Source organism: Nannobrachium achirus (assembly GCF_963921795.1).
Source record: "Nannobrachium achirus genome assembly, chromosome: 6".
NCBI classification, from domain to species: Eukaryota; Metazoa; Chordata; class Actinopteri; order Myctophiformes; family Myctophidae; genus Nannobrachium; species Nannobrachium achirus.
In genome coordinates this window covers 53,869,602-53,884,952 of record NC_137815.1, presented here as the reverse complement: position 1 = coordinate 53,884,952, position 15,351 = coordinate 53,869,602, and the positions used below count along the sequence as shown (strand labels likewise).

Sequence of the window (15,351 nt, the reverse complement as noted above, 5' to 3'; positions counted from 1 at the left end):
GCCGAGGCACCAAGCAACCTTCAGATTAAGAGGCAGTAGATGTGTTAATAAACCCTGGCGTTTGTTAGCTACCTGTTAAAGGTTGTAATTCTGTAAACGACCCCGAATGTCGCAGACTCGGGCGCCCTAGCTAAATCATTAGAGCATGCCCTGAGCTACATCTGTGCAAAATTTTGCACTTTTAGACTGATTAGCACGAGAAAAAAAACCCTAAGGCCTCCGACTAACATGAATACTCACCCATACGTGTATTGTTTTCTGAGGCCATTTCTAGCCCACGGAATGTTTTTTGTGCAAAACAATGCCTGCAATGGATTCAGAATCATCACAAACCCCTAGTTAGACCCCTCAGATCCTCCTTAAATACCCAGAAAAAAAATCTTTTTCTGGGTATTTTCCTCCTGTATAGAAAGTCAATGGGAGCCCAACTTGATTTGGCCGCTGTGGCGACCCCGACGGTCGCAGACTCGGGCGCCCTAGCTAAATCATTAGAGCAAGCCCTGGGCTACATCTGTGCAAAATTTGGCGCTTTAAGACAAAATTGCACGAAATTAGCATTTGCTCCCCTTAACACCTTCTAAGCCAAGGGGAGCCCCTTAATGTTAAAACCGTACTATATCACACATCCCCCCAGGGACTCTCAGCCACGTCGCACATTCCCGGACTTTGTCTTTAAAACCGGAATAAAAGCTTTTGATCCGAAAATCGGCGATCGTCTAACCTTCCCTAGTCACCACTCGTGCACTGATGGCTCATGCAGACCGTGCATGAAGCAGAGGTGACGTCAGCGCCTCTCCTTCTCCAAGGCACCTTCCACCCATCCGTTTACTGTCTACACACTCGAGCTCCTCCTGCAGCCATGCTTGGGGCTATGCTAGCGAAACTTTTCAGGTCTGTTCTTCAGTCACACATGGACTATTTGCGGGGACATTTACGTGAAAGGATCGCGCACGCGAAACGCACAGGGACATCGACGATCGGCCAAAACCCCCATTCTATCCCAACGGAGATCGAGAAAATCATGGTGAGTTACTGGCCTGGGGGAAAAAAAAAAAGAAAAAACAGCGGCGCTGTTCAAGATGGAGGGGCTGCGGGGTCATGTTTATAAACATAATATTATGTCTCAGATCACAATACAATAATAGAAATTTCACGGCTAATCTACCAACCCCCATTCTATTTCGGACTGCAACGTGTTAAGGCCCCACACTATTGTCCCTTTTATGCCCATATATGGAGATCCCTGATGTCATCAATACCATCCCAGCTCAGCAGAGGGATTTAGCTGACCTGGTCTGACATCACAATGATGTTGCAAATGAATTCCGTCCTTTGTCCCTTTTATGCCCATACATAGAGATCCCTGATGTCATCAATATTAAGCCCATGAGCGCCAAAAGTGCGTGACACCTCATCCCAGGTCATCCATATTTGGGAAAATATGGCCACATTTTGTACGTATATGGCCACGGTTTAGCAACACTTATATAAAGTATAGCCCTTTTGTATGAATGGCAGGCTACATGATTATTTTCCCAGCATGGAGCCAGACTAGAATCAAGGTGGTTAGACACTAGACAGGCAACATGGGAAGCAATGTTTATGCACCGAAATTGATTTGTGAACCATATTAATTTGTCACACTGCCATGTTTTGCCAGGTATTTGATAATAATAATAAAAAATACAACAAAATTGTCAGTAAGACAAATATTCAACAGTCCAATAGACAAAATGCACGCTGCACGGTTTTACTGGGCATCTCTCATACTGACAATGTTTAGCTCAAACCGGGGGATTTGAGACTTTTAGCGCTTTTATTGCTGTGTGGTTGCACATATGAAAATACAGCAGTCTCTGTGAGGTTTGTTCAGTACACTGAAAGCAACATAATAGAGCAGAAACATTTTCAATAATTTATAACGGTTTTACTCAAATGTAAGTCATGGGTTCACGCAAAGTCGCAAAGTCTGTGGGGAAAATAGCATTGTGCCCAGATAGCGACTGTCTGACCACGTCTAATTTTAAGATCAACAGACACACGGCAATGTGGTTTCTACTGTACACAACCTGAGCGCACAGCAGTTGCGTAGTGGGGAAGGTACCATAGCACCCTGCACACAGTGCAAAAGGGATTTACAGTAGCTCTGGTATGGCACTTGCGGAGGGCCCTGAATCTTTGCTGTTACATTCACTTAGACACCACAACACAATACACCAAAACAACATAATGTACAGTACATAATGTACTCTATATAAGCACTCACTTTGTGCTTCCTCTTGCTAAAATGATTTCATATTTCCCTGGCTCTTTTTGGAATGGCACAGCACCATAACTCATTCTGTGAGAGGATGGAATTACCTTATAATACTCAGTAAATGAAATCCACTCCTCTCTCTCCATTGCCATTTGAAGCAGTAAGTGTTCAGTGTGAGAAGTATACCAACGGATGTTTTTTTCCAAGATAGTGTTCCTGGTCAAATTACCACAAAATGGTTTTGCAGTAAAATGCTTCAATGGCCTCGCAAAGATAATAATATCAGATAACCTTCCTTGAATTATCTGTGAGTTAAGCTATCATTGGCACAAAAACCTTTGATAAATTATCAATTTATTCATGTCAAAGTCACATACATGGAGGAACCTCAATATCGGCAGCCCATCAGTTTCCAAATGTCCTTTGTAATGTTTGTTCTGTTTCTGTCAGTCCGTCTTTCAAACGTCCTTTGACATGTTCGTTCTGACATTTTCCACTTCATGCAATGAGTGAGATGAGGGCATTTTTGCCAGTAATGGGGGGTGGGGTCCAGTGGTCACAGTGGCCAATACAGTACCTTTCAGATCTAATTTCCTCTGTCGGGGGTTGAAAAAGGAATCCAGCAGTGCAGAACTTTTAATGGCTTACTGTGATACCTCAGCGGGGAGTACCGGACACACCACATAGCTCACTCATAGCTTTCACTTATTCAAGAAGTATCTCGGGTTGAGACGGAAATCATGTTCACCTTGCATTCACCTCTCGCCGTGCTCATATAATTGTGGGAGAAAGGAGTGTGAAGGGTCTGGAGTCCATTACCATACACCCACGGACATTGATTAATGACTCGGTGGGGACGAACAGCAAGTGTTCTGTACTCAAACTGCTTCTGTCTACTCATGTCACCACACGCATGTGATTGCAGATATCTTGCTCTGCCTTATCTCCGACTATAAGCATGTGTTCACTAGCGTTCCTATTCTGGTCAAGTAATAGGTGAACATTCTGCGAAAATAGGTGACCGTTTGCCGAAAAGAGAAGGTCCACAAGTTCACAAAGCATTGCATTGCGACTTGTTGTGAGCTTGTAGAACTGAAAATGTTGGCAAAGATATTTTGCGTAGCTTGTAGAACTGAAAATGTTGGCAAAGATATTTTGTGTAGAGGGGGAAAAGGGATGGAACCAAGTACAGAGCCCAGGTCATTGAGGTATTGGTAGTCCCCCCAGGAATCCGTGGAGAAAAAGTCTTGATTCCGCGGAGAACAATCCTGAATTGATTAATGACTCGGTGGGGACGAACAGCAAGTGTTCTGTACTCAAACTGCTTCTGTCTACTCATGTCACCACACGCATGTGATTGCAGATATCTTGCTCTGCCTTATCTCCGACTATAAGCATGTGTTCACTAGCGTTCCTATTCTGGTCAAGTAATAGGTGAACATTCTGCGAAAATAGGTGACCGTTTGCCGAAAAGAGAAGGTCCACAAGTTCACAAAGCATTGCATTGCGACTTGTTGTGAGCTTGTAGAACTGAAAATGTTGGCAAAGATATTTTGCGTAGCTTGTAGAACTGAAAATGTTGGCAAAGATATTTTGTGTAGAGGGGGAAAAGGGATGGAACCAAGTACAGAGCCCAGGTCATTGAGGTATTGGTAGTCCCCCCAGGAATCCGTGGAGAACAATTCTTGATTCCGCGGAGAACAATCCTGATTCTGCGGAATTCTGCGGAGAACAATTCTTGATTCCGCGGACATTAAAAAACAACCTAAAATGACCAGTTATTATCAATCTAAGAATGATATAGTTATAATAATCAAGTAAAACCCTTCATGAAATAGCTACAATTAATTGTAATTAGTGGTTAGAATAATTGACTATTCGAATAATCATTTTTGAGAATAAAAATCTAATATTAAATCAATTTTTTTTAATTGTTATTGTTTTTAATATAATTACTTACTGTTGCAAAGACTATATTGTCATCCAAACCATGCCCATAGTAACCACATTTTAGAGGATAGCCTACCTACTACCTAGTATGGGTGTAATATTTATTTATTCTCTTCTGCATTAGCATTGTCATTGCCAGGACCATAGAGGCATAGAGAGGAACTATAGTTCAGGACACAGGTTTCTGTCAGGAATGTCTGTGGGACCGGACCATCCAGCGTCAGTGCAACTAGCAGGAGGGAAGCTAAGCTATTCCCCCAGGCTCTGTATGAGGTGGTCACTGGCCAGACCATGTACAAATCGTTTTATAATAGTAGTAATAACTACTCCCGCCGCTCTGCCGCCACTCGCGACTGTTATTCCGCGGACGTCAGAAAAGTCCGTGAATGGCCGAGAAATCCGTGGGTGGTCGCGAATTTCGCGATAAATTCCGTGATCGCGGAATCGCGGATTCCTGGGGGGACTATATTGGGTTTAAAGGGAACCTATAGGTAAGTCTGTGTGTGTACAAACACACTCCCCCTCCCCTCTCTGACAGGCATCAAACAGGTAGCTGTCTTTGATGCTTTAATGTATTAGAGAGAGCACTAACGAGCACCGAACATGTTTTGGCACTTTTATGGCCCCAATCAATCAACTCAGTGCACAACCCCTTTGAATTTCAAAAGGAGCAATTAAGAGCTCTGGTCGAGCTCCGCCCACCCCTCACAGACAAAGAAGTCCCTGCAAAGCATGAATGTCAACATAAACAGTGGAACAAAAACTAAATACAGCCAGAGGCTATTGTGTCTTTCTGCAAGGAAACACCCCAGAATAATAATATAGTGGCTGATAGAATGACTGCTAAAATATGTATATACACACAATGTGTGTGTGTGTGTGTGTGTGTGTGTGTGTGTGTGTGTGTGTGTGTGTGTGTGTGTGTGTGTGTGTGTGCGCGCGCGCGCGCGTGTGTGTGTGTGTGTGTGTGTGTGTGCGTGCGTGCACACACACACAATCTGATATATATATATATATATATATATATATATATACCGGTATATATATATATATATATATATACTGTATAGGCTTATAGTTACTTAGTTTCCCTTTCATTGGTTAAAAGGTTTTGTTCGTGCATAATGTGTGCACATGATTGTGTGTGTTATCATGCATGTTTATGACAGTGGGTGTGTGTGTGTGTATAAAAAGTGGGTGCAGGGGTGTCTAATGATAATTCCATGTGCAATCATTCCTATCATGTCACTGTGATTAGATGAATTACCCTCACAGTGACCATCAATAATATTAATAGCTCTGTTTCTTAAATGTGTTCTACCTTTTTAAATGGCTACATTGCATGACCACATTAGCATCAGCAATCAATCATATCACAGTATTTCTAATGCAGGCGACAGCAGCATTCTATGACAGCTCCTTCAGGATGAGTGCAGGGATTTAATGTACAGGCCTGTACTTGTGCTGGGTTTTACGGTTCTTCATCTGTATTCATACACTGAAGCTCTGAATCTACTGTGTCTAACTCTTTTCTTTTCCTCCACTTTTAGTTTTGTGTGTTTGTGTCTGAAGCTTTGAATACTAAACAGATGCTTCATGCTTGTTGTGTGTCACACTGGTCACATCTCCTTGGTACTACTGTATGTGACCATTGAAAATTGAATCTTTTTTTTTTTAGCCTTTTTTTGCTTCAAGCTCTGACCATTAAAAAAAAACAACAACAACAAGCCAACTCCCCCGGAGCAGTGTCAGGAGCATGTAATGGCGCACCTGTGTCGTGTATGATTTAGGAAAAGCACTGGAAAACCGGGTGGTTCCCACTGGACAGAGTGAAAAGCATTCCCAATAGCAACTCACCGATGGGGCCGGTTTGCCTCCTCTTGCCGTGCAGACAAGAGTGAAGTTCTGGGCTTGGTATCGACTGAACGGAGCTGGGGTGTTCTCCGCCATAACCGAGATGTTGTTTGGAGGCGCTGTGGGAAAACGGACAAAAACACAATTTCACCAATTAGCCCATACGAATGAAGTGGGCAGTGCACAGGCGGACATGAATATTTTCCTAAATGCAACCATAAAGTACACACACTGTGCAGCATGTATATAAAGGGCGTAGTACCTACTTTGATGATATATAAAATTGAAACGGAATGGTTGGGGCCGTGGGTTCAAAGAAGAATCCCCAGGGCTCATGTGAGTCGGATGAGGCTGGTTAAAGGACCACATCTCATACATACCATATCACTACCCCACCGTCTGAATATCTCCGGGGATCCCTGCATGTATGTCATCGGTATACAGAAAACATGTGAGCAAGACTTCACAGCGGTGTGCCGTATGAGCACAGGGGGAGGAGAGGCAGGTAATGAATGGAAATCTCCCTCATCCGCCAGAAAATCAGACGTTGGACATGCAGTACTTTGTCACTCGCGGAGTAGCTCGTCTTATGAATGTGAGTGTGTGCGCACACGCGTGCACGCGTGCACATAATCTCACAGATTTTTTTTTCTCCATTCAATATCGGCAAGCGAGTGAATGAAGGCTAACTATAGCACATGGTGGTCTCCAGCTGCACAGATCCCACACACTCCAGGCTCAGTTGATTCTTGAAGAGGACCACGTTAACCACTTAAACCCTATATACATCGTTGACCGGGATCTCCCAGGGGTCTATACATAACATCCTCTCCGTGTATATATCTACACCTGTTAAAAAGCTCTTTCACCGTGCTAATTCCCAGGCAGCCCAAGTGCTTCGGGCTAAGCAAGAGTTCTGTAGTATACCTGCTTTCTTTATGCCAGCTAAAGTAAACCTATTTTTGAGCGGTGGTCACACCGTCTCCATAGCGTGGCCGTGTGTGTATCCGTCTATGTGGGTGGGTGGGTGGGTCCGTATGTAGCCTAAGTACCCCTGGTGACCAGAGAGGTGCTGTTGAGTCTAGTCTGCCCTGAGCATCAACTGCAATACCAGTGGTGGCCTGAGTGACATGGATGGATGGATGGCTCTCTCTCTCACACGCAAGCAAGCACCCCCCCCCCCCCCCCCCCCCATATTATTATTATTATTATTTTAAATATTTTTTAAAAATATTTATTTAATCTTTTTTATTATAATTATAATTATTATTATATATTTGTTTTGCTGTTGCGCAGCCTCCACGACCACCGCTCAGTTCACACGGGTGTGATTTTTGTTAACCTTTTAACTGAAGTTATCCGGGTTTTAAGGCCAGATATCTTGGACAATAATGTCCAATCATACACGATTGGTCATGCTTCACTTGACATCACAATATATCGTCACTGTCGGGCAGAAACCTTGTATCTCCAAGTTTCAAATATGTATGTTTTTTCGCGAAGTAAAGCCTTGCTTCATCAGACAAGGCCGTCGCACAAAAGTAGTGAAAACAGCAGATTTACAAGCACAAGTTGTGTGCTTGTTGATCGTCTGTTTTCACTAGTTTAGTTCATTTTTTTAAATGATAAAAATTAACGGTTTTGGACATACAAGGTTTCCACCTGACAACGACGATATAATATGAATGGTTTCCCAGTGGATTCATCGCAAGTCGCAAACACACTTATAATTTCCCAGAATTGTTGTTATTATTTATCCATGGATCTGTGAGCATTAGAATCACGGTAAAACACATCTATCTACATATCTACACATTTGATGAAAATAGCAGATATACAAGCTCACAACACATCACAATCTGCTATTTTTGGCGAATGTTCTCCTAGTTTCGCCAAATGCTCATCTATTATAATCTTCCCAGAGTAGGGATGCTGGGGTTCATATTAATGATAGCAGCACTTTCTGTGATTTGAGATGAGGGGGTTGAAAGATAGTGGGTATTTGATGTATGTTGATGAAATCCGCATGTCCTTGTTGTTTCTAAACATGCTCATGGTATGCATCATTGTGGGCGGACTTGAAATATTCCGTCTGTCAAGTTGTGGAGTGAAAAACACTCCCTGTGAATTTCCCTCCACACTGAGCAGGGAGGAAGCAGAATGCACTTGTAGGATTACCGGATTTGGCTTGCGTTTTAATGGGAATCAAAGACTTGAGTGATATCAAAGGGGTGTGGGTGAGCGCGTGCGTGTGTGCGTGAGTGCGTGCGTGTGCGCGCGTGCGCGCGTGCGTGCGTGCGTGCGTGCGTGCGTGCGTGCGAGAGAGAGAGAGAGAGAGAGAGAGAGAGAGAGAGAGAGAGAGAGAGAGAGAGCATCATGGGCCTGACCATGAGCGTGTGTGCACTTAGCGTGTGAGAGAAAATGTCAGAGAGGCAGGGAGTAGTTAGTTAGCACCTATTGGGAATTCTCTATAATTTCTGGACATGTTCTAAGGGAGATAAGCTAACGAGAAAGGTGATGAAGGGAGTATCATATCACATTTTCTTTCATGTGTTACTTTTAATATCTAAACTAAATCTATTGGGCGGCGATTGATTAAAGGCAGGAGGCGGTTGGGAGGCCTGAAAGCCTCTATGTTTCCACATCTCTTAATTGCTTATTGATGGGATTCATATGGCTGTAAATTAACCTTAGAACACCCCATTAGCTCCATGACAGGTCTATCTCAATTCGGCATATGAGAAGCTGTCAGAGGTGTCTGATTCCAACCGGTTACCAGACACAGAGGCCCTGTCATGTGTTAAAGTGGCTCCTATATGCTCCAGTTTGAATGATTAAGCCGTCTATAACAAGGACTTGTTCTCCTTTAGTGTGTGCAAATTGAGAAAAGTTATGTCCGATAATGTCAAATTATGTGTTTTATCATCGCGCATACCTTTCTGCAATTTGTCCAGGCAAGCTCTATTATACTGTACGCAGAATGCATAGTGTATTTTTGCCGCACTATATATTTACAGCGCTCTCCCGCACCCGGGAGTGATGCAAGACTACAGTTCCCATGATTCAACCGGAAATGATATCATCCGGAAATCCTCCTTTCCATCTGAGTCAATGTTATGAAATTCAGAACAATTTATGTATCTCAGATTCTTCTCCCAAATTGCGTTTCTGGTCAAAACAAGCCCTTTTCTACGGACCATAACTACAGTATGGGTGATCACAGTTGTAATTTTTCTTTTCCGTGTGAACGAAAAGACGATCGCCTGCCGCTCCCGACAGCTTGTGTTTACATTTGGTGCGTTCATTCATGATGCTGTTGAAAATAATGTAAAAACTCTGAAAAAAAGCGGAATGAATTAATTAAATAAATACTTAACTCATAAATAGCACCGCTCACATCACACTGGTGTGATTTTTTTATCTTCATATAAAGTTTTCCTTTAAGATATTGGTTTGTCTGGCATAAACAGCATTTTACTTTTGCATTATTTCAGAAAGTTGCCACCATCACACTAGTACTTTATTCCAATCTTCAAATTGTCTTCGTGCAATACGCCTCAATGCAGTTCAGCCTCATGATCCAATTCCAGGAAATCAGAAAATGTAAGGAACTAATGTAATGGGATCAACAAAGAGTTGTGCAATATTACAGTGAAAAATCCAATGATATTACCATGTCGTTTTCTTGTAAGAGCTAAATAATTGTGATGTGGTTAGAGCATCCCCTTGACTGCTATCTATCACTAATCCTCAATGACATAGATTCCTCTGAAGTAATGGCAAAGCGATGCTTTGTTTAATCTGGCTGAGATCACAAGTGCAGTGTTGTATTGCCTAGGTAATGAGATAATAATGAGATCATTCTTGTGATTTTTTGCTGTACCGGTAGTTGTTGTTTTTAACCATGTTCTGAATATCTTTGTAACTTTGTTTGGAAAAGTGCTATACAAATAAATTCATTATCATTATCATTACTCTATGGACAGCATTTGTTCAGGGGAAAGTTCTTCCTTTCTCAGTGTTTTTGTCCTCATGCCCACAGCATGCTGGAGAGCAACCTCTTGGTAGCCATCACAATCCAAAGACGCAGTAATAAACCTGGGTGAAAATGAAATATCTGACATGGCAAATAAAAACAACAGCTGCCGTACAAACAGAAAACATTTGCAAACACAAGTCAAGAATACCCAAGGATTTGGGGAAATCCCCCCCTGTCAGGTGAAAAGAAACAACTTGGACTACTCATGCATTGAAGGAAGCATGAGGTCAGTCCGTTGTCTCCCCAGGCGTGGCAGAGGGAGAGCAGAGCCCAGGATTACATAGGCAATTGGCATTGGGTGAATTGGGTTGCAAAATCGTAGGATAAAAAAAAGAAAAAAAAAAAAAAAAGAAGAATATCCAAGGATTAAGATTGATGTCTGTGGTGAAAGAGTTTAAGCCTTTCAAAACCTCATTTAATTGCATCTCTTTTCTTCTCACTTCTTAAAGGTTATTTTTCTTAAATTTGCGCTGCAGTATTTTATTTGTATTTCCGGCGAACTATCTGTTAGGCGTTTGAAATGGGGTCGTCTGCCTCTCTTTGCAAGCCCTCGGTGAGGCATGCATACCAATGAGTCACAAACCCCCGGAAATTCTCTCTTGACAAGGTTAGTGTTGAGCATGTTGTTGCTGATATACTGCAGAGTGCTGATACTAAGCATGAGAGGGAGACTTCAACTTGTGATATGAAATGATAAAAGCCACCGCAGACAAGGTTTCTAGACCATATGGATTGCCAGTGACACATCTTATATAAAAAAGGGAAAATAAGCTTCTAAAGCAAAGAAACTTTTATTTAAAAAAAAAGGAAATCTTTGACATACTCTAGGTATCTAAAAAGGCTCAAAAGGTTCAAGTGTGGAAGCAATATTCAAAAGTTTTCTACTTTCCATACCTTTTTGATTCGAAAGCAATGCAGAAAGTACTTATGCTGCACGTGCCCAGCATTTTGATAGCCTTGCTATACTGTAGGCTATGTGATCTGTCACATTTCTTTTTCTTTTTTTTTCTTTACACTGTACTGTATATCGTCACTGTAGGGCATAAACTTTGTATCTCCAAGTTTCAAATTTGTAATTTTTTTCACAAAGCAAAGCCCTGCTTCATCATACAAGGCCGTCGCATAAAAGTAGTGAAAACAGCAGATCTACAAGCACACAACGCCTCGCGGTGCGAGGCGGTGTTTGCTTGTAGATCAGCTGTTTTCACTAGTTTAGTTCATTTTTCGAATGATAAATACAAAACGAATGCTTTTGGACATACAAGGTTTCCACCCGACAACGACGATATATTTCAGTAACAATGGCGATTATTTGTTGGCAAACATTTAGACAAACAGCCACAGCGAATAGGTTTACGGTACCAATTCAAATCGATATAACGGTCTTTCCATCAGTCCCTTCCCACCTCCTTGTTCTGTGGCCTCAGGCTCCATTACCCCCTGCTCTCTTAAAAGGAAGGAAAAACCCTGCAAATGGGATTGGAGAGTGTGCCGAACAAGAACACGTTTAGAGCTCCCAGGAGACTGATCTCTTCCTGGCCTGATAATTAAGGGATTTAGTGGTCGGGAGACAGCTGGGCTCGTAAGGCACACTTCCGATGTCCCCGTGTGGTGCTCTGTGCTGCAGGCCTCGAGCCCACACCTCTCTGGAGGAGAAGGGGAGGACACACAGGAACGGTGCTAAGGTCATCCTTGGCTTCCCTTCAGGGAAAGCCACTCACTTAAATATTTGATGAAGTTGCATTCTTTTGATTGTGAACCCAAGGCTCCCAGAATAATCGGTCTGAATTTGAATGACGTCATGCTAAATTATTGTTGGAGGCATGGGCTCCGTTGTGTCACTATGTCATCAGATCATTATTCACTGGAGAATAGCTTTATTTTTAATAATCCCAGAAATGCTGGAGGGAAAAAAAAGGTTTCCGAATGAATGACTGATCTTGACACTGCTTCACATTAAGGTTGATTCGAAATTAATTCAAGGTCTTGAATTGACTTGATCAGTGGTGTTGAATAGCTAATTTAATTAAATTGACATTTGACATTGTACACAATTATTCAGAATGGACAGCAATAACCAACCACTGGGCTGAATGGTTATAGTTTTGATTACTTTTTTTGCTGTTACAGTAGAGGCCTGTCATACAGTAATTTCTTCCTTTTTTTCCTTTCCTTCTATAATTATATAATAATATAATTCAAACACCCTTCTATCACACATACATTACTTTCCTTTGTTTTGTCAGAGAGGAGTGTGAATATTATCTCCTTTTGTTGTGACTCCAAACCCTGGAAACTTAAGCATTCCTGCCTCTTATGCTTGGGCTACTTGAGTGCTCAGCTCACCATGACCCAATTTCTTTTTTAGTGACAGTGAAATCTTTGTATCTCAGGGACAATAGGCTTACACTAAATGGACAGTTGCTTTTCAGGATACTGTACACAATATATGTATAGGTTCATTAATAATAACGTTGAAACTACTGCTTGAACTGAAGCCGCTGTAGGGAGAGTCAATTTAATTGCTGGTTGGATATAGGAACAATAGTCCAATTGCAATTATGTCATCTAGTTTTGCTATGTCACGTAGATTAGGATGATCTGCTATTTCCACTTTTGTATTGTACTACATATTAGCAAAACAACAAAGCAATCAAATACTCATTGCCAATTAGTTTTCATTAGAAGAACAAATTCATGAATGCATGCTTACCATTGCAATAAATGTAATGAAAGTCAGGCCACTAAAATCAAGGTATTAGGATCGACATACCATATGTCATTATCTCCACATGAACATGGGATCTGTGTCCATATTTCCAAATGCAATGAGAACTATAAGATACCTGTTGGATCAGTAATATGCAATGATTCCATATCTTCAAACGTAGAACCAGAGGACAGAAACAGCAAGCCAAAAGGGAGAGAGCTATATCTTTACAACAGGACCCAAAGCATAATTATAATACCCCCCTGCTCTCACACATTAGGAAAGACAATATATAACGATATTTAGTGTGGTTGCCCCGCAGGACAACCAGACTAATAGTTTTTGTCTATTTTTCTCATCATCTGATAACCCTGGTAACCCTTCACCTAATCAGACATACCTTTATATCTTGATGTCATCCTTTTCCTATCTGATTTGCTTTCCATCATAGTCCGGGCATTTCGGGCAGTATGTTGATGGAATCGTGCACTTTATGATAGAAGCATGAAATTTGGCACACAGTTGAAACATTTTTGGCTATAGGGCCGTCGCAGATTTGTCTTGGGAAACTTGTGGGAGCCAATCAAAGTTGGGCTCTCATAGACTTTACTATACAGTAAAAGAATACAAAAAATAAATATGCTTTAAGTAGCATGTGAGGAGTTTTTCATGATTCTGAATCCAATGCAAGCATTTGTTTTGTACAAAAAACATTCCTTGGGCTATAAACGGCCCCCATAAAGCGATGGTTTAGTGATGAGTCGTCACTTTTCACAGTTTTGTGGAGGCCGTGTTTCGGAAAGGAATATTTTTCGTGCAAAACAAATGCTTGCATTGGATTCAGAATCCCGAAAAAAACCCTAGTTTGACCCCTCACATGCTACTTAAAGCATATTTATTTGTTGTATTATTTTACTGTATAGTAAAGTCGATGAGAGCCCAACTTTGATTGGCTCCCACAAGTTTCCCAAGACAAATCTGCCGATGGCCCTACCGGTATAGCAAAAATTGTTCCATATGGCATGTTCTAACTGTGTGCCAATGCCAAATGTCATGCTTCTATCATAAAGTGCACAATTTGTGCACGAAACGCTCGGACTATACTCTAATTGCATCTTTCTAGTTACATATTGTAACTCTGTTTTATGATCACAGGCTAAGCCCTTCAAACATGCTAAGAACAGTGGTGGAAAGTAACTAAGTACATTTAATCTGGCCTTAACTTTGAAGTAACTCCCACCACTGGCTCTGTGGGTTTTAAGAACTATAACACTGTGCTTCTAAATGCTGCTCACAGATCCATAACAAAATCTAGGGACGAATACAGATGGGGGAAGACAAAAGAAAGGCAAAATAACAACAATTTACTTGCTCTAAATACAAATTGGACCACTTGTATTGAATTGTGGTAACAAACACAACAACACATGTAGGCGGGATGTGGTTAGAGTGAATTCTGAAGAATTGATTGAAGAATAGCAATGCACAGCTAGGGCTCATCATAAAAGCCCTAAGCAACTAGAAATTCGAAATTATACTTTTCTTTCACCTTAAATTATACTTTTCATTCACCTTATACTGTTGGAGACTGAATGGGGAGCAAAGATGTCCATTCGGTCTTAAATGTCCACACAATGTGCCAAATTAACCTTTACTGTACTGTGTGCTTGATGCCTCTGGGGTGAGTGTGTGGGGGGGAAGACTTAAAAACAATCAAAGTAAAGTCTTCTCTGGGAAAGGAAATAAAGCAACACATCGAAAAGAATGCTGGCAAAAGGCCCTGAGACCGTCTGCTTTCCTTTACTTGCCAGCACGAGCAGTGCTGTGAGATAAAAGACACTGAAATGCTTTTAATCACTTTTCTATTGTGCGTTTAGCATTTCCCCTTTCATTTGCATGGTGTTATTACTGTGCTGTCAGCACCTATCGCGTCCTCCTGCGCCATCCAGCCAGCAGCAGGCAGTAACACTGTGCTGGGATGGGGTGGAGGTTGGGTGTGTGTGTGTATGTGTGTGTGTGTGTGTGTGTGTGTGTGTGTGTGTGTGTGAGGGGGGGGTGCTCTGGTGGCTGTCAGGAAGAGGAAAGGGATGACACCCAGAGACAAAAGCCTGTGTCACATTGAACAAGTTCCCCAGTTCCAAAGCCCATTAATCATGCCGACGTGGTTGAAAACAGCAAGCACAAGCCTGTGTGTGTGTGTGTGTGTGTGTGTGTGTGTGTGTGTGTGTGTGTGTGTGTGTGTGTGTGTGTGCGTGCGTGCATGTGCATGTGTGTGCATGTGTGCGTGTGTGTGCATTTAAGAGAGAAGGAGAGACATGGAGAGACAGAAAGAGGGAGAATGTGTTTGCTCATGTTCGTCTTTGAAAACATATGGTTTCATTGACGCATCGCTGAGCAATGAGAGCCATCTTGCGAGGCATAGGCTTATGTACTTGTTGCCCAGTGTGTGTGGACATGATATTGCCGTCTCCTTGAGAGAGAGAGATAATGCAGCATTCAAACCACACCCAACAACAATGCTTTTCCGCTGCACATTCACAG

The 15,351-nt window shown here is 42.0% G+C and overlaps 1 protein-coding gene across 1 annotated transcript in view; it reads right to left on the bottom strand.

Moving 5' to 3' along the window:
* The window catches only part of igsf21a (immunoglobin superfamily, member 21a), a gene marked incomplete at both ends in the record, with an annotated part of 328,063 nt that overhangs the window by 53,004 nt on the left and 259,708 nt on the right, over positions 1-15,351 (bottom strand). The window contains one exon of the mRNA XM_080728598.1: positions 6,065-6,180. Coding sequence (XP_080584724.1) covers positions 6,065-6,180 — 116 coding nt within the window. The remainder of the gene's footprint in view (positions 1-6,064; positions 6,181-15,351) is intronic.